Source organism: Rissa tridactyla, chromosome 3 (genome assembly GCF_028500815.1).
Source record: "Rissa tridactyla isolate bRisTri1 chromosome 3, bRisTri1.patW.cur.20221130, whole genome shotgun sequence".
NCBI lineage: Eukaryota > Metazoa > Chordata > Aves > Charadriiformes > Laridae > Rissa > Rissa tridactyla.
Window position 1 is genome coordinate 76,315,765 of NC_071468.1, and position 20,596 is coordinate 76,336,360.

General features: G+C 39.8%; 1 protein-coding gene across 1 annotated transcript in view; it reads right to left on the reverse strand.

Moving 5' to 3' along the window:
* Positions 1-2,156: 2,156 nt before the first annotated feature.
* Positions 2,157-20,596, reverse strand: part of CDC40 (cell division cycle 40) — a 42,465-nt gene continuing 24,025 nt past the window's right edge. Inside the window, exons 5-15 of the mRNA XM_054194853.1 lie at positions 19,624-19,763; positions 18,903-18,999; positions 17,309-17,448; positions 15,710-15,784; positions 15,023-15,068; positions 13,526-13,627; positions 12,120-12,235; positions 11,903-12,036; positions 5,893-5,969; positions 3,542-3,686; positions 2,157-2,618 (exon numbers count right to left, since the gene is read on the reverse strand). Of these exons, the coding sequence (XP_054050828.1) occupies positions 2,441-2,618; positions 3,542-3,686; positions 5,893-5,969; positions 11,903-12,036; positions 12,120-12,235; positions 13,526-13,627; positions 15,023-15,068; positions 15,710-15,784; positions 17,309-17,448; positions 18,903-18,999; positions 19,624-19,763 (1,250 nt within the window). The 3' untranslated portion in view covers positions 2,157-2,440. The remainder of the gene's footprint in view (positions 2,619-3,541; positions 3,687-5,892; positions 5,970-11,902; positions 12,037-12,119; positions 12,236-13,525; positions 13,628-15,022; positions 15,069-15,709; positions 15,785-17,308; positions 17,449-18,902; positions 19,000-19,623; positions 19,764-20,596) is intronic.

Genomic DNA, 20,596 nt, shown 5'->3' on the forward strand with positions numbered 1-20,596 from the left:
CTCAGCCTTTCTTCATAAGAGAGGTGTTCCAGTCCCCTGATCATCTTGGTAGCCCTTTGCTGCACCCTCTCCAGCAGTCCCCTGTCCTTCTTGAACCAGGGAGCCCAGAACTGGACACAGTACTCCAGATGCGGCCTCACCAAGGCAGAGTAGAGGGGGAGGATGACCTCCCTCAACCTGCTGGCCACACTCTTGATGCACCCCGGGATGCCATTGGCCTTCTTGGCCACGAGGGCACATTGCTGGCTCATGGTCATCCTGTTGTCCACCAGGACTCCCAGGTCTCTTTCAGCTGAGCTGCTCTCCAGCAGGTCAGCCCCCAACCTGTACTGGTGCATGGGGTTATTCCTCCCCAGGTGCAGCACCCTACACTTGCCCTTGTTGAATTTCATAAGGTTCCTCTTTGCCCAACTCTCCGGCCTGTCCAGGTCTCTCTGTACGGCGGCACAGCCTTCTGGTGTGTCAGCCACCCCCCCCAGCTTTGTGTCATCAGCAAACTTGCTGAGGGTGCACTCTACCCCCTCATCCAGGTCATTGATGAATATATTGAAGAGGACTGGACCCAGTACTTACCTCTGGGGAACACCACTCGTCACTGACCTCCAACTAGACTCTGTGCCCCTAACCACTACCCTCTGAGCTCTGCCCTTCAACCAGTTATCTATCCACTCCACTGTCCATTCATCAAGCCCACTCTTCCTAAGCTTCCCTATGAGGATGCTGTGGGAGACCATGTCAAACGCCTTGCTTAAGTGATGGTAGACCACATCTACCACCCTCCCCTCATCTATCTATATCTATCCGTGCCATCATAGAACATGATTTCCCCTGGGTAAATCCATGTTGAGGACTTCTGATAGCTTTCTTTTCCTCCACATGCCTTGAGATGACACCCAGAACGAGCTGTTCCATCATCTTTCCAGGGATGGAGGTGAGGCTGACCAGCCTGTAGTTCCCCGGCTCCTCCTTGCCCTTTTTGAAGACTGGAGTGACGTTGGCTTTCCTCCAGTCCTCAGACACCTCGCCTGTTCTCCAGGACCTTTCAAAGATGATGAAGAGCGGCCCAGCAATGACTTCCGCCAGCTCCCTCAGCACTCTCGGGTGCATTCCATCAGGGCCCACAGACTTGTGAACATCTAATTGACCTAACTGACCCCTCACTCGATCTTCCTCAACCCAGGGGAAGTCGTCTTCTTTCCCCATTACCTTCTCCAAAGCCTGGGACTCCTGAGGGCTGGGCCAAGCAGTAAAGACCAAAGCAAAGAAGGCATTCAGTAACTCCGCCTTCTCCGCATCCTCCTCATTCAAGACTGTAATTAAAGACAGATCAATGGCATAAATTTGTTACGTATTTTTATTTCCATGATGTGCTCAGAAAGAGAGTGTATAGGGAGTTAAAATGATTTTTTTTTCTCTTGCTTCCAGCTTGCATTAGTTTTGTATGAACAGTGCAAGAGAAAGAGTTTATCCGAATGCTGGTACAACTGACAACTAAAATACTAAAGGATAAGAAATATTTTATAGGGACACTGATAAACAAAAGAATTGAATGAAGATAAGCAGAATTTTTTAAAAAGATTTATTAAAAATAAGTTCTTCAAAGAGAAAAAGTGTGGCATGTATATACATTAAATTGTCAAAAACTTTATGGGGCTTATAATACAGTGTATTCCAAACTGAACAAGAGACATTCACTTTTTTTTTTTTAGTATGTCATGCTTATTGGAACATAACAGCATACGGGAAGAGGAAAACCAACACTTTAACACACAACAATTACAAGCAAAATCTTGAAATTGAGGAGCATTTGTAAAGATGAAACTCAGTGATCGGCATGATGCTATTGTTAAATACAGACAGAAACCAAGAGTTTATAAATAGTCTTCAGTTGATACAGTTTACCTGACAACTGCTAGCTTCTGATTAGTTCTTCAATTCTACTGTGAATTAACAGATCTTGACAAGTGGGCTTGTGTTCTATAAAGACAGAAGTATTTTGGGGACAACAAAATACCACCCAAAACCAGGTAAAGAAATGCCTCTTTTCCAGCTCTATTGCAGTAGATATCAAAGATTTCTTCTTAGGAAGAGTTACACAATTGCTGGTTTTGTCCTGTAACTCCCCACATCTCTGACAGCCAGAACCACAAAAACAGTTGTTCTTAAAATTATTTTATTTTACAAGAGTGTTTTGCACAAAGAGAGACACGACAAACTTAACACTTGATTCTGCATGCTTCAGCTGCCTCAGCTTCTCAGAGGTCACATTTAGAACTATATCCTTTCAGTTGTGTCTTCTGAAGATTTCCCATATTTAGTGCATATATACAGCTAGCTGACAACTGCAGGATTACAAATGTCTACCCATCCTTACCGCAGAATCTGCTCTAATCTCAGATGTACGCAGGACCTACATCTTTAGATCTTCGCGGCATCCTCTTTAGTCCCATAGTTTAATAAGACCATCCCAGCCGCATGTAATGACTTTAGATGTTTCGTGTGGATGCCACACCGCACCGATACAGACTTTATCATGTGCTTTTAATCTGCTGTAGAGTTTTGTTGTCTTCCAGTCCCAGATGTTAAGTTTTCCATCTGCATCTCCAGATATCACGTAGCTACATTAACAGGATTAAAAGAAAAGCTGTATCATGCACGAAGACTGCTTGTATTGTAATACTTTTACATTGAGCAAGGGAAAAGAGCTTCAGCCCGTGAGCTTCCCGTCTGACAGTCTGCAAACATACCTCCCAAAGAATTAGCATTCATGCTGTGCTCTGAAGCGCACAAGTCCTGCAGAAGGTGATTCATCAACTGCGAGGTGAATGTGCTAAGCAATGCGATTATACCATACACTGTGTTACTGGAACTAAAGAGAATACATCAGCAAAAGAGAAAGTGCCAGAAGTTTCTCTGAAATTTATAGACACCGCTCTCCACTTTTTCTTCCAGTTTTGCTGAGGTTATTCTCCAGTTTTTATAGTAATGAATATCTTATGTAGGTACAGAGGTAAGTGCATGGGCATATTACTCAGCAAAATACGATGAAAAAGATGGTTCTCTGAACAATGAATGAGGATACCCACACCAGACCCGCAAACTGGGAAAACTGGGCAAGTCCAAATCCCAGGTATTCTAGACAATTGCATTACCGTGGGAACAGACCCTGTGCTGCAGACCATGCACAAAAAGAGCCAGGTGCAAGTCAGAAGTGGAAGCCTCCTGTTTTGCCCAGCCCTGCTGCAGCACAAGGGGAGTCTCGCGATGCTTTAATGGCAGGGTAACTCATCTTTGCAGAACAGGGAACCAGGACGACACGGACTGTTTTCTAAATGTTGCTCAGAGCAGCCACTGAGTAAAAACTTATCCCTACTGAATGACAAGAGCAAACTATCCGTTCTGCTGCTTGGCTCGAGAACTCTGTCTGACGCCGAGTTAAAAGGGCGTCTGTGCATCAGTGAATGTTGCAGAGGACTCAAAAAGAAATTTAGTGTCTCTGCTGGCAAGTTTTAAAATGAAGCTCATTCCCACAAGAACTTACCTCATGTCAGGTGAAAAATCCACTTGACAAGCGTAGCCGGCTACCATGTGACCTTTGAAAATCTTCTTTTTGTTTAATCTGAATCTGTTCTGTGCTCCAAAAATCAGAATTTGGTTATCCATCGACTGGCAAGCCAACCACTTCCCTACAAATGCAACAAACAAAGGTGGTATCAGAATGCCGCATCTGAAGAAACAGACTTAACTGGAAAGTTTTAAGGGATTTTTATAACTTTTCTTGCGCTATCTTAATCCAGATTTTTATTATGTACCAGGGTTCTCAGTAGCAGCTGATATTGCTTCTGCCTGGTACAACTGCCAAGAGGCAAACCCTTATGTTTAACAGGATTTGGGATGCCTATTCCTACAAAACGCGCTCAGGACTGTAGAAAAGCTCTGGCTGTTATAACAATGTGCTGCATCAACTCCATTGACTTCCTGGTAAGTTTTTAAGCTACCAAGTAAGCTTGCTGGTGCACATAATCAAGTAATCCAGATGAGGTGAAAAAACCCCCATCTAGCTGCAATCTATTTCATTACCTATTTTGTGGGTGCTCTAAAATGGTCACTTTTTATTTTCTTTATGGAAAAAAACAGGTCTAAGGTAGACTCGGGAGTTTTAAAATCGTGATACGTTTTTGCAAATATTTAGTATTCTCTGCTCTAGTGGGATACAATTTAATAAAGATATTTTAGTGACAGAAAAAAATCCAGGCTTTTCTAATCTTAACTCTATCTGATTTTGTGTCTTGTCAGTGCATTAACTCCTGCCCGAGAATCCAATGAAGATGATGTGCTACAGAACACCATAGAACAAAGACTTCTGTCCTAAACTCTGTGTATCGTCACCGCCTGTACAGTGTTTTATGCAAACAGTGATAACATAAAATGTGCTGACTTGACTGTAAATCTGACCACACTTCCAGCTACTACCTTGGAATTTGAGGATTTGCTTCAGCCTCCCCAAGAGACAAATCAAGTGTCTACCCCAAGCATGTTATTCTCCTCTTCTGCTTTTTAAAAGGTCTTTTTCCTGCATCGCTCAGGAGGAAAATTTTAATTGATGAGATTCATAAATCAGTGCCCCTAAGCAGAAGAGTTCCACACCTGTAAAATTTTCAATTTACTTTTCTTGAAAGGAATAATTTAACTCCAAAATGGTGCATGATGTGCCTGGCACAGTCCCTAGCGTAACCATTCCGAAAGAACTTGCTTTATGTGATATCGGACTACTGTAGGTCAAGATAATCTTAGTTAAAGTGACAGGTGATGTTTTGAGCTGAAGAGATGACTACTTCATCCCTAATATCATTTACTGTCTCATCTCAAAAATCAAATACTCAAATTCTGTCCATCCAGAATTGGAAAAAGAATGACAAATCTAGTATTTCAATGTGGAATAATGAGATGAACTGAAAAACTGGCTCAGAATACAGCAAATTGGGCAATTTCAGAAACAGGGGTTGACATAGGCCAGCTTGGGAAGCTAACATTTTTAAATGCAGCTATCCCTTTCTCCATAATCTTCCTCTTTATATTAGAAACCCACTTCTATTAAGAATAAAATATTTATGCTGCAAAGCAAATACAATTTGATGCTGATAGCTGGCTGCAAACATTAGCTGCTCAACAAGTTGATCAGCCGCTACTCAGCATAATGGGACTGTTAACTGTAAAACTGGCAACGCTTTAATAATGTTGACACTAAAGCTGTATTATTTTGGCCAAAACAGATAATAGAGATTTTGTCCTTTTAGAAGGATTTTCACTGACTATTGGAGGAACTAAACCTTTATCCTCCTTCAAGTTTGATTCTAATTGAAGAACATAAACACCAGTGAAACTTTAACATACAGAAACACTGAGATAATTTGGGATTTCTCTGATGCAAGAGTTATTTGGGCTATATTCAGAACAAGAAGGAACAGCATTAACAGCATCATGTACAACATCAGTTTCTGCTTTAACCATGGCACCACAAGGACCGCTGAACTTGCTTAGTACTTTGCAGCCATCATCAGTTCCCACCATTGTTTATCTTAGTATTTTAAATAAAATGAATTTTTTAAAAAAAGAGCACACCATAGCTCTATGAAAAGAAAAAGTCCTTTTGCCCTGTCTGGATGAAGGTCTAAATTTAAATCAATACAGTTAATCCTGATATAACCCCTAATTTTGACATACTTCTTGATCTTTAAAATCAAAACCAGATCCAGTCCAATCTTGGAATAAATGCACACACTGATTTGGGGGGGAGGTGGGTAGCGTGGGGTGACAGGGGGATGCAACAATACAGGGATATAATCAGCCTATGTAAACTAGGCCTGAGAAGGCAGTAAAGTGTTAACCTACCATTTGGAGACAAAGTCACGGCTGGCATCGAATGCATACTTGGCTCAGCTATGTACTTGAAGTCTACAGGAATGTCCCTGCAAAAGGAAGAAGTATGCATTTTATGAAGACGTGGACATGTTCCAAAGGGCTGCCTCCAGTCAGCTGATTTACGCAGCCACTGCACCATGGAGTATGGTGGAACCCCGCATGGCATCCAAAGGAAGAATGTGGAAAAGCTCAAAAATATTACGACTGCCCATCTAGAGAACTCCAGCTGCGGAGCCATCTACAGGATGACCTCTAATAGAGTGAATTTACCCCGAACAAACGACCCAGACTCTAAAGCAGAATTATAATTTCAATTGTGAAGAGTAAAGCTGTAACACAAAGATACTCTATCGCCCCCAGTTTAACTGCAGCTCTTAAAAAATTCTTATATAGGTAGCAAGAAAAGACTGATATATGCATCTGTATTATTGGAATGTCTTACTGACTTGAGTTTTAACTAGAACATTTCTGACTTTTCCTTTTTAAAAAAAAGAAAAAAAAGAAAGAAAACAGGAGTCTCTCTCTCTCATCTCTCTGACAATGCCCTTTTCTTCCTGATCTCCCCAACGGGATACCAGTCAATTCCAAATGTACACAGCTGAACTGAACCCTGAACTCCCCGGTCTTGATTGCATACAGGACCGTGCCAGTGTATGTTAAGAATATACACTGTCATGTAAAAAGACCTAGGGAAAAACCAAGTACAGTCTAATCCTTACTCTCCACAACTGTCATTTGGGTTTGACTACATAAATTGAATTACTAACGGGCCGTGCGTATTCACAGTATTCCTCATATCCTACGCTAGAAGACTGGTAAAAAGGGAAGGCATGCGCGTGTCTTTCTCATTAAGCAAAAGAAATCTCCAGCAGAACATAGATTTGATTAATGTATTCAGCAGAAAACGCATGCAAAACGTTCTGTAGCAACATTAATTAATACAAAGGGGATGGTTATGACTTCATTGTTTAATTCACACTGTAGAAGGGCTGCTGGGACACAATTGGAGCAGAAAGCGTGGGTGGCTGCCTTGTACTCGTTGACCGAGCTTTGTTGGATGGCAATACAGTTGACATCAGCAAGGTAATTACAACTGTATTTCATTGTGGAGTAAGTTATTTCCCGTCATCATGGTAAGCAATGTGCACATGGACAGCAGGGTGAGAAGCTCCTCTGTTGTCAAGAAGTAACACAAATGCTCCTGTGAGTTAAATGTTAAAATTATTTACCCCTCAGAAAAAGAAGGGCAACCCCCTTAATACACTCTGTGGATAAGGACAACCACAGGAATAACGGGCTTCCAAACAGGCAGATCTAAGGCTACTGTTGGACAGTAAACCTGTAAAGGAATAACGAAAAGCCCACATAATCTCTGAGGCTGCCCGACACGATGGCAGAGGAAGTACAGCCCCCTGTGCCCCATCCTACCCTTTTGCATCAACACCCAAACAGCTTCAAACCCCACCTGCAACAGGACACAAGGTCATTGCTGCAGTATGGCCAGATTCTGATCAGCTCCCACCATCCAACACTCCCTCAGCCCACCGGTCATCTCAAGTCCTCAGTGCCAGGTAAAAGCAATCCCACTGGATGCTCCATTAGAAAAAGTCTCATCCCAGAAGATGCGTGTCCAATGTGAATTGTACTGCAGTGAGACATTTAAATGCAGCACAGGTTGTCCTGCCTTCTCCCCTTTTACATATGAAGGCAGGCTCATCTACTGCAATTTATTCAAGACAGCTCTGCTTTATGTTGAAACCTACCAGACACACTTAGGACAGCTGCAGGATACGCTGCATTAAACTATTAGGCAGAATAAAGAGATACATTTATGTTTCACATTTGCTTCCAGTCAAATTGCTAAATAAGTAATATCAACCTGCTCCCTTGAAAAAAAAAAAAAATTTACAAAAAAATTACCAAGAAAGATGCTGTCATGGTTGCCTGGCCTCAAAACTCATGTGGTACATTTTTTGTTCAAATTTTTAAATTTGAAGATCTTCAACTCCTTTCCCCACTTCATAGCATTTCAAAGGCTGAAAAGTTTTAAATATCAGAAGTAGCAACTGCTAGTGAAGATTTAGAAACGTGATACTCTGGGGTTCTAATACAACTTCTTCCCCAAGCAGGAGAGAGAAAAATCCTTTTAAAGAAAGAAGGAAAAAAATCCCCACAAACTCCAAACCCAACCCAATCCGATTTTGGGATCTACACATCATGAAGAGCTCTCTCAGGAGACTACAGTATCTCTACCAGGAATGACAGAGAGAAAAGGGCTGCTGAAGATTATAGTTTTCGGAGATGAGAAGCCTCCTAAGCCTGGCAGGATAATAACTAAGCTACCACTGTACAAAATAAAAGCCTCCAAGGTCAATTGCCCAAATCATTTCACTGTTTATCCAAGCAGGATCGGGCACGGACAAAGACAAAATAACATTTTGAATTTCTAGAAGGAAGAACACAGAATATGATACCCACACCAACTTTAATATCCCTGTTGTAATGATACGATCCCATGAAACACGAAAGCAGACAAATGAAGTGCTCCCATTAAGCTTCCTAAAGAAACCGTTTAATCTGCAAGAGTCTGTCCTATACTTGCAGTCTGAACTTTCAGCAACCATCCAACTGCAATTCAGCGTACAGCACTGTGAAATCCATGCACGGGATAAACTCTTGGGGAAAGGAGATTTAAATTCTCAGGGGAGAAGTTCCTCACTGTGATGAAGTTTGACATGGCATCCCATTACCGGTGCTGGCCAAGTCAAAGTGTTTACAAAACACACTACAAAATTCCTCTAGACAAGTGAAACTCTGCAATTAGACCAGCTTTAATTACTGGCTTTTAAGGCCATATTCAGGTCATAATGACTTCTGCTTTGTTTCTGTATGATACTGAAGAAATACTTTGCTGAAGAACTTACGAAGAAACATGCCAAAAGGTGCAGCAACCAAATCACCCTAAGTTGCAAATAGTTCTCCTTATGAACTTAGGAAAAAAGGATTTGAGGTGCAGCATGAAATAATCTGCCATGGAAATTTTCAAGCTCCAAAAGCTTTGGTACTTAATGCATTAACTAAGTTTTAATGCATTGTAAAAATTTGGGTCTTAAAATTATAGAAATATGCCTACAGACCGATTAAAATATATCATGGCAGGTTGTGGAGAAAGGTTTTCAAGTCTTGCCTAGGAAGACAGCATTACATCTACTTTTTATAAAACCAAAAAAATCCCTGACTGTATTACAGAGTATTGCTTACAGTTGATGGACAGGCTTGAGAGGTGGGCCCATGCAAACCTCATGAAGTTCAACCAGGCAAGTACAAGGTCCTGCACCTGGGTTACGGCAATCCCAAGCACAAATACAGCCTGGCCGGAGAATGGCTTGAGAGCAGCCCTGAGGAGAAGGACTTGGGGGTGTTGGTGGATGAGACGCTCAACATGATACAGCAATGTGCGCTTGCAGCCCAGAAAGCCAACCACATCCTGGGCTGCATCAAAGGAAGCATGGCCAGCAGGTTGAGGGAAGTGATTCTGCCCCTCTACTCCACTCTGGTGGGACCCCACCTGGAGTACTGTGTCCAGCTTTGGAGTCCCCAGCGTAAGGAGGACATGTGGCCCAGAGGAGGGCCACAAAGATGATCAGAGAGCTGGAGCACCTCTCCTATAAAGACAGGCTGAGAGACAGTTGGGGCTGTTCAGCCTGGAGAAGAGAAGGCTCCATGGAGACCTTGTAGCGGCCTTTCAGTACCTAAAGGGAGCCTATAGGAGAGATGGGGAGGGACTCTTAGGGAGTGGAGCAACAGGACGAGGACTAATGGTTTTACACTGAGGGAGGGTAGATTTAGATTGGATATCAGGAAGAAATTCTTTACTGTGAGAGTGGTGAGGCACTGGAACAGGTTGCCCAGGGAGGTTGTGGATGCCCCGTCCCTGGAAGTGTTCAAGACCAGGTTGGATGGGGCTTTGAGCAGCCTGGTCTACTGGGAGGTGTCCCTGCCCGTGGCAGGGGGGTTGGAACTAGATGATCTTTAAGGTCCCTTCCAATCCAAATCATTCTATGATTCTATGATATCCCTATTATCTGAACAAGGGAGCGCTTTCTTCATCATACAGCAAGCTCAGTACATATGTTTTCTTCAGAAGGAAAAAACTTCTGCTACTGGAACAATCAGGTTGCGATGTTCCCATGCCAGAACCTTTTTGCCTTTCCTGCTCTTCCCCCCAGAGTGACTAAATCCACCCACTTCGCTATTTATTTCAGCCATCAACACAAAGCTCACAAAACAAGGGCAATCCAATAGCAAGGAAATAACAGATTTGTGCAAGTGAGATCCTCCTCCCACTTGCCAGAGAGGAGACACTCCTTAGCAGATAGGATATTGCAAAGATTTTTCTTTAAGGAGCTCAGTAAATACATGGGTCTAATTACGAAGTACTGAACAGAGGCTCTCTTGGAGCGACATATGGTGACAGCATTACATGTCTAGCCTAAGCCTGGGTTCCCAGACTTTGGTCATTACCACCACTGCTACTGGCAATGACAGCAGCCGATCGCAGACATGCTGAGGGTTTTGCTGGCTGCCTGGGTAACATTCCAATACCACAGATTGGAGTCTCTTGTCTAGGTTTAGAAAAAAGAAAAAAAAAAAAGCTAGGAAGGAACTGATTAGTCACAGAGCTGTCGAACTAGTGCCCATATTGTGCAGCAGCTTTGCATGTGTGAACGGCGAAATGAAATGGATACCTAAAGATACGGGAGTGATTATTTCAAAAAAGAAATTTGAAATCCTAGAGAAATCTTAAAAGTCCTAAGCTGAAAATCTTAGTACCTAGAACCTTGTGGAAAACATTTCAGATAGGAGAGATTTGTTTTCTCCCCAGACATGTTAAAAATTGGAAGCCATTTAAAAATATGTTTTAATGAGTTTTTCTTAGATAGAATTTCACTTTTCTGTTATCTACTGTATTCATACTGTGGGTATCAATGATTGCTGAAAGCCCCAGACTCCCAGAAATGAAGCTACACTAAACTATTTCATACATGGGACAAATATTACATAACACTATGCACACCCAAGTTCAAAGCTTTCAAAACCGACACACTAATGTAATAGAGCAGACGTTTCTCAAAAAGGTTAATTTAAGGGTTAATACAGCCTTGGGGAAAGGAGAGAGAACAGAGATCACTAATAGAGTGCAGTGTGCTTCAGGCTGACGGGGCTGTCTTATGTCTTCTCTGGGGGAGAAGGAAACCCGTGAAGTGTCTCGAGCATTGAGCCAGGATGGGTTGGTTAGTATTCAGCAACGTGATAGGAAGCAACTAGTTTTAAAGATTAAAATCTCTAGAGAAATAATTCTGAAAGATACAGTGTTAAGATAAATTATTAACAATTAATGCTAAAAATAAGTACAGCCCAATGCGCATATAAAATCTGCACCAATAAAACAGAGGCTATGTAAGGCATTTTATTTTGCATACAGTGATTTAGGTTTATTAGGCTTAAAAAACAGTTTTCAAATATTGCAGTACAGTAGGGCAGTAAGCTAGGGACAGTAATTCACTGTTAGACATCAAGAATGATTTGGAAGACATTGAAAGTATTATACTTAGATTTTGGAAGGGATGTTTCCTTTCATTGGACAAAAATGGTTAAGAATTATGACCCATGCTAGACTGAGTGGCAGAATGCAGGAGTTTGCAGTATATGCCCAATTCAACAGTTATCAGAAATTAGCAACAACAACAGCCGAGATTGTCCTCGTTCTACTTTATTGGGAAACATTTTAGCTACTGCATGTATAATTACATTATAGCTACTGCATATATAATTACATACATAAATTCAGCTCTTCCTCAGCTAGCTAGAACTCAGACACGCCAGCGTCCTATGTGCTACGTATACTTTTTAAAATAAACTCTCTTCTCAAGTTTGCTCATAATATACTTCAAGTTAAAATTCAAATTTTTAAACTTACCATTCCCAGACTCTTAAACTCTTGTCATCAGATGTACTCACAAACCTTCTATTTTCATCCACAAAAACAATGGTGTTGACAGCTCCCAAATGCCTATCGTATTCCTGCACAATCTCACCACTTCGAATATCCCACTACAAATAAAAACGGCAGAATAAGACCTTGTTTTTTACTAAATATCATAATTTTTAAAGGAAGAGACATTAAGTAGACATACCTGCACTATTTTCTTATCTGACATTCCTGCAACAAAGAGATTTTGTTTATCTTCATCAGGATTGAACTTGACACAGTAAGGAACCTTCCTGTTTGTAAATCTTGAAATACATTGCCCTGCAACAGACAAGCCATTCGTAGTGTGTCAGGTTGGAAGTTCTATGGGATGATTAGTTCTTTGCAGATATTGATAAAATCCATTCATTTCACTTATACTTTACTAACAGAAGAAAATACTTATTTTAAAGCCCTTGAGACGATTAGAGGATAGAATTTACACTGCTCTGATTATACTTTCTTCCACATGTTTATATCCGTGCACCTGCGTAAACACATACAAACTGTTCCGTACCTTTACTACAGCTTTCCAAACAATATAACCGCTCAGTACCCTGTATGTCATCGGGACATATCAAGGACATTAGGACTGGTCAAGCTATCACGAGCTGACCGCTGTCTTTGCAAAGCATCACCTCCTTAGGATCAAAGGTCGCCTTGACAAGAGACTTAAACTCAGGCAAGAATTCCTCAATCCTAAACCTAGAAAAGGATAACAGTAATCCAACTGCAAAAACAAACCACTGACCTCTTCTCATAGCCTCAGCCATAAATACATGTTATCCATAACTTACAGGAGCCTGTTTTAATCCGAAAGCTCAATACATTTTTCAGGTGTCTAAATAACTGAGTTCAGATTCAAGTCCGGAGAATCTGACTTGTACCTTTCTGGGTGTCACCTGTATGAGACCAGTGGCACTGCTAACCAAGAGAGCTAACATCTTTTTCAAACGTGGGAACTTCCTGTCTTAGGAACAGACTTAAGTTTAAAAGAATACTGACAAAAATCTATCCTCTGTGTTTTCAGCTTAAGAAACTATTTGGAGCAGAATGTTACAGAGTATCTCCCAGGCAGTTCTGTGAGAGCATCAGAGCTACCCTTCGCTCCCTATACCAGCAGCTCAGTTTCTACCACCTTTTCTTATTTGGAGTGCTCTTCAAGTTCAGGTTAACCGACAGATCAAGTGACTTAATTCCTCAAAATTAAACATATTTAGGTCTCAAGTGTGATTTCATTACTTAATTTTATGCCTGTAAATGTAAACATGCAATTAACTGATCTGGTAAAATTTTGTCTTTTTGCTGAACATTGTTCTAGCATTACAAATAACTATCAAACTTCTCAAATAAAAAGGTATATGAAATACAGGTGTATAGGTAGTGTCAACTGCAGCATTACAGATAACAACAAAACATTTAGGAAAAAAAGACTAATGAAAGCCTGAACACTGAATTACAAGATGATATTGAGGATAATTGGAAACATCCTGACTGACTGATAATATATCTTGATATTTACTATTAATTAAACATAGTGCCAAATAACAGCATCTACAAATACAAGCCTACCTGTTTCAGTGTCCCAGAGTTTAAGATAGCGGTCATATGCAGCACTAAGAAACCGAGTGCCAGCATTATTAAAACAGATGTCTCGAACAGCTTTACTGTGTCCTACAAGATAGAAAAAATGTGATGATAAACTTTTATCCATTCATGTATTACCGTTTTTTTCAAAAACATTATTCAAGTTAAATGCTCCAGTCTTTAGCAATGCAAAGAGAACAAGGAAATCACTTACTGAAGTTCTTCATGAGCACTAGTAAAGAAAGATTCAAGTGAGAAAGAAAAAGCAACTCCTAAAGAATGATGAGAATAACAACCAAAAATCCCTGCACCTCCAAAGCACTGGGGAGAGAAACACTGGCACTGCACAGCACCAACCACTGCGCATCACTCATAAGTTGTTACACAAGCAGAACTTTCAGTACTGTTGGCTTCAAAGACTGTTCTGGTCACACTTAAGAACTGCAAGAGAGGTCTAAAACACTGTAATAAATGTCAGCATCTAATGAAAAAGAGGAGAGACAAACAGTACAGGAGATGTATTTAAAGGAGAAACATTTAAAATTAGAAAACAGGTACAAAATATAGGAAATATCAGATCAGAAAATTAAGAATGCTTTCATCTGGCGCTAACCTTCGTAACCCTCAACCTCAATACTTTCATCTGACCGCTGCATCAGACTTGTAGGACATCTCTTAGTTAAAATATTGGCACTTAAATATAGCAAAATAGCAGGTGAATCTCGTTGATAATAAGGACCTTTTGAGAAAAACAGTCAAACTGTTCAGAAAGAGCAGTCTATTGAAAGAGACCCTTTTTTGAGCCATCATCTTCGCCACACTGCTGTCATCAGAAATATAAGGTGAAAAAGAGACTTCTTTATCGTTGCTCAACATATATTCACTCAGTGTTCTAGAAATGTTCCCATTTTGAAAGGAGAATCATCTGCTTTTGTTCTGCATTCAAGGCTGCTAAGAAGTCTGTATTTTTCTCTCTCTCAGCTATCTGCTTTATAAAGCACCTGTCACATGAACAAAGATAGCACCTGAACCTAAAAAAAAAAAATAAATCCCCATGCTTTTGCACTAGAAACTCAGCACAGAAGAGACCACCTGTTTCAGGTGGGATCATAAGACCATGAGATGCCCTCACCGCATAAATACAGAGGGCTGCTGTTCTCAACATGGAAGATGGGGCAATTTAATTTCACAACTTCACCTTTGGAAAGGAGTCTTGCATGAAGTATTGATGACTGCAGTACACTAATGTTTTGGTTTAGGGGTCATAAAGTGTTATACATCAACATTAAGTTGCTTGGAATAAGGACAAAGGTTCACTAAAAACTTGCACCTTTTTCAGTTCTTACTGCCAAGATCATACTGAATACCATTTGCCTTGGATGCCTACAGGTCCTCTCTACGATAAATTCATAAGCTAACTTAAATCATATCCTCCCATTAAGTTGTTTTAAATATACATCAGTTTAAAAAAAAGACTATTACCAATAAATGTTCGTAGACATCTTCGATCGCCATATACTTCCCATAGCTTGGAAAAAAAAAAAAAAGGGATGGGGAGAAAAGATGTCAATTGTTAAACAATAACGATGCTGAAATTAAGCGCAAACATATACGGCAACACCTTCTACTGATGAATCACAACTATCTACCCAGGAATTCACAAGAATGCTCTATCACCTTCTTGCTAGCAAAACCCCCTTAAAATAACTAAAAATCCCATACCATAATCCCCTTTAAAGCCCTAAAGTTTTGCTAGAAAAAAAAAAAATTATCAGCTTTCTATATGATTTATTTTGGACTAAAATGAGATTACCTCAAGACCACAAATGCTTCAGTAAAACACTTCAGCAGAAATCTATTGCTATTTGTAAAACTAGGCTTCACAGAAAATGAATTATTATAATAACAAAGGCAGTAACATGAGGAACTTGTGACCTTCTCTAAATGCTATTACTAAATGATTAACACTGTTCTAACACCCACGGTATTGTGTATAATTTCTTTCTTTGTTCCAACGAATTTATAATTTAAAATTCAAGTAAGAAAAATAAAAGCAACACAGACAAAAGGTATTTGGTAGAAGTATCAAATGTTTAAGTATTCTAAAATGCATTTTCTGTATTAAATGATAGTATAAAATATACATGTAAAACCAGAAAAATAACTCACCTTAATTTTGCAATCCATAGAGCAAGACAACAGTATATGCCCAGAGAGAGGAAACAATCTAACTGCACTGACACCCTGTAAATAAGGACATAATTAAACAGTAAGTGGAACATCTAGATATTTGCTCAGTTCATTTGCCCTCTTTTCTAAGGAAAAAGCTAAAGCTGATCTTCATAAAATATACAAATACTGTATCTTGAGAAGAAATAACCTACCCACATTCCATTTTAGAAACAGCGATGCTTTTTGACCAATTGTTATTGGCAACACATTGATTTGCTTCAAAAGCTCTATTTATACCCTCCTTCAACACTCACACCATTACTGTGGTTAACACAGCAAAGAAATACAAATTGTGCATTTGGGTGACTGTTTCTGTATAACAAGTCTTTTCAGGTGTGGCAAGTGAGGAATTTTTCCACAAAAATACTTTCTGGCCAGCTCCGTTTCTTACATATACTACCAGTGGCTTCTACCCACTGAACTCAGATTCCCTGGGCAGAGCACCTTCCCATTTACCTATATTTCAGGTACTCCTTCCAGAAGAAGTCCAAAGAAACACCAAGTACTCAGTTTGATGTCCCTTCTTTCAATTTCATGTCAATTACTCTATTCATATTCCATCCAGTTCCTCCCACCCCTGGTTGGAGTTGGGTGCTTTATCCTCCCTATCACTGTCTACTTATATCTCCCAGCTTTTATAGATTTGTCAGTCCATCTTTCTTTTGCTTGTCTTATTGATACTGTTATCCATATCTTGTTTGAAGGAAAAAGCTATTTTATGCATCAGTCTGTTCTAATAGCATAATAGGCAGAGGAGTGACTAGAGCTTTGGGGAGGAGATGTTATTCTGGACAGCACTGAGAGTTGCAGCTACAAGCTCTTTGATGCAGCAATCATTAAAGAATTGAGTTCAGAGTTGTGACTCAACTGAAAAAGGGTGAAAGCTAACCCTGTGTCCTCCTTTCTTCCATCTTTCATATCTCATTGAGGTGCTATCCAGTGCAACACAGTATAAGAGTATAAGCTTTACAAAACCTGTTAAGTGAAACACTTTTTTAATACCAAAATTACGTATATAGTTACAGTCTCTGGCACAAGAAGAAACTGTAAATGTTAAGTAGCATCATCAAAGAAAACTCTTAACAGGGCACACCTCTCAAAGGTAACGGCTGTGTTTGGGAACCCAGTAATGCTGATGCATCCTAATCACAAAACTTATGTAACTTTTCATAAGTTTGATACGAAATAGCCCTTAAGTACTTTTACTATTAGAAAGAAAAAGCATTTTCAGGGATCTCTAGAACTAGCCTTAATCTTACTCATGTAGTAGTTTAGGAAATAACTCCAAATCCTAGAGAAGTAACTGAATAATATTTGCTCCTTAAAAGGAGGTCAGGCAGTCACTATGTTCGTGAAAAAGTATATGCAGGCAAACACCTTCTGTGAGCATGTAATGCAACCAATTACATGCATACTGTGGTAAAGACGAAAATACTCCTTCCTTCTACTGATACTTCATTATTACAGAAGTTACTAGCTTCAGACACACAGTGAAGTGGGTTTTTATGATGCATGCTCACAAACAGGACTTCCTACCTTTGTATGTCCAGACCACACATGGATTTGTTTCTTTGGAAGATAGCACTTGTCAGGTGGCACTGTAGAACGGAGATTAACTCCAACATCTTGAGGGACATGAAGATAAGATCTCCCCTGATAGTCATACATTTCCTTAACTGAAAAGGTAAACACAGAATTCTGAGAATCCAAGAGCCTGTATTTTAAAAGGTTATAATCTTCAAAAGGCTCAACAGCCACACACAATTAAGGGTTTTCTCAACACAGCTGCTCTGCTGTGAAGAGGGTCGGGCACAGGTGGGGGAAAGAAAACCCAGCTTCATAGAACACAGATGTGGAATCTTATTTGCGCTCAGCTGAGCTCAAATTAAGTCATTTCAGCAAAATCTGCTTGGAATCTGATAATCTGAATATTAAGACAATCTCCCCCCTACACGTCTTACTCATCAAAGGCAAGAGAGTTCCTCAGGCCAACAAGGGTTTGCTTACACTAACTTTATGCATGGAAATGGGTATTTCAGAGTAGACTGGCGGTGGATAGCCATGACATTAAGCTATGCACTGATTAATTGCTTGGTTTCGGGGATATTGTTATGGCAGTTTTGGTTGTACAAGTGCCCTTCTGCACAGTATCCTTGTTTACACACGTCTACAAAGTGGCATATTTCTGGAATGTTTGTGTTTGAAAAAATTAAAGTTTATCTTGTAAGGTCTTTCACTGTGAAACTTCAAGTAGAGACCACGAAAAGCTGGGTACAAAATAATTATTCTATAGGAGGCTCCATGGCTAAAATTTCAGGTTTGTTATGCTCATCACTATTCAATAAATATTGTCACAATCTACTACATATAAACAGAATGAAGTACTAATGTCGGCAACGCATACCTCGTTGCCACTTCTTTAACGCACGTAAGAAAGGATGCTCCAGCTTGTGCATGTAAGCCTGGCTGCAGAGACTCAGTTTACACAACTATCTGTGCCAAGCAATATCAGGCAGAACTGTTTTGCATGCAGAGAGTTGAAATAATAGTATCCAGAAATCTCTTAATTTTACTTAATTAGGAAACCATTTTCTTTGCAGGTACCACATGCTATAGGCTTCCACAGGATGATTATTTGATACACAATTATTCATAGTATGACAGCAAGAACATTTACATTAAGAATTGAGGAAGTATAAAGTCCAAGTGATTTTCTAAATTGTATGTAAGCCATAACTCAAAGCACTACCTGCTGATGAAAGTACTGACACATAAAACTGCAGTAATTCCGAAGCTGAAACTAAGCCAAACTCATAACTTTAAAATGTTTGCTCTGTAAAGTAGGAAATGGATATATGCATCTAGTACCATTAAAAATAAATAAATAAAACAGTACCCTGAAAGATGACATTTCCACGCTGCTCTTCACAGTATGAAGTGGAATTAGTCCAAGTTTATCTCTTTCCCTGTCCTTTACGCTTATGCCCGTGAGCGCTATTATCTCCAATACAGAAACATCAAGGTGCCTCAGCAGTTTTGCTGAGGCTGTCTGCCATCCTTACTAATTAACGCAGCAGGCAAGAAAACACAGTGAGCAAGAAAATGAGAACAGGCAGAAAGATGCCATTACCATGTAATATAGTCTTCTCCTCTCCAGGTTTATCATCTTCTACTTTTCCTCTCTTCTGCCTCTTAGCTGTTATTTCATCCAACTCTTTCTGTTCTTCCTGGAAAAATAAAACATGATCTTGACTTTTAAAAATTCAGCGTTCAGAATCACATAACAAAATCCAGAACTGCATTACTGTTTACTTACTATTAAGAACACATTTGTTTCCTAAACGAGATTAGAAATATTTCTAAATATCAATAAAGAGAATACCTTTATCAAAACCAGAATAATTTAAATAGCTATGTACACTTAAAAGAATTAAATATTATCTTTCATTTGTAGACTACAGCCAAGCAACATCAATTGAACAAAAAGGATATATGTTGGTTAGAGAGGTTTTTTTTTGGGGGTAATTGTTTTTCTGTTTATTTTTTTTTCTTTTTTAAAAAACTTTTACTTTCAGTTCTTTTCAAACTACTTCTGTTTATAAACATCTTTTAATTAGACTCCACACACTGCACACAGATGCAATTAATTTTATTTCCAAACAGTCCTGCAAATAATTGAACGCAGAATATTTGGAACACTTTATTTGGATGTATCACCTGAAATGCTTCTATCACCCTAAAGCATAGCATGGACCTTCTGCTTGGAAAAACTACGGGTGCAGCTGGATCTCTGTTTAAAGCCACTGCAACGTACTAACAATTTGTATCTATTGTATTAGAGCAATACTTACTTCCGATGGTTTGGCTACTTCTTTTTCATCAACATACTTTGCCCATGGTCCCAGAAAACCATCAATATTAGATGCATCATTCTCCTTGAATTTCTTCCTTTTTTCAATTTTCCTTTGTCCTGTTTCAAACACTGTTAAACCTGAAGAAAGAAACAATACACTGCCTAGATGCTAACACAGAATACAACATCATAGGTCATATCACAGCCAGTGTAAAAGAAAAAACCACCACCACCACTCCTTCCAATACACAGCAAAATCGAAAAAATGTTTGAGCAAAATTGGCCAAAGCATCACTAGCTTTTCTAACTACGAACACAGCTAATTATGTACAGTAACAGAGGAACCACTTAAACTGTGTGTCATGGTTTGTTAATTTAACCATGCGTGTACCCATGCATTTTTAACAATAAGTCTGCAGACTGTACGAATACATCAGTTTTCATACTTTAAACAGTGCAGTGTTTGAAAGACTAGAGTCCTAACAATTGGCTTCTGATCCTCCTCACCTCTCAGTTTCTAAAAAAAAACCCCAAACCCCAAAATAAGACAAGTCTCCCAAAACCCCAACCGTGTATTTTAATTTAGTAAAATGCCATAAAATCATAGAATAGTTTGGGTTGGAAGGGACCTTTAAAAGTCATCTAGTCCAACCCCCCTGCAATGAGCAGGGACATCTTCCAACTAGATCAGGTTGCTCAGAGCCCCATTCAACCTGATCTTGAATGTTTCCAGGGATGGGGCATCTACCACCTCTCTGGGCAACCTGTTCCCAGTGTTTCACCACCCTCATTGTAAAAAATTTCATCCTTTAGTCTGAATCTACCCTCTTTTAGTTTAAAAACATTACGCCTTGTCCTATCGCTACAGGCCTTACTAATAAGTCTGTTCCCATTGACACAGTCATCTACCTCCAACCACTCACTATCTTGTCCTTTCATATAAATGCTAGCTTTCCACAAATGCTGTGCCC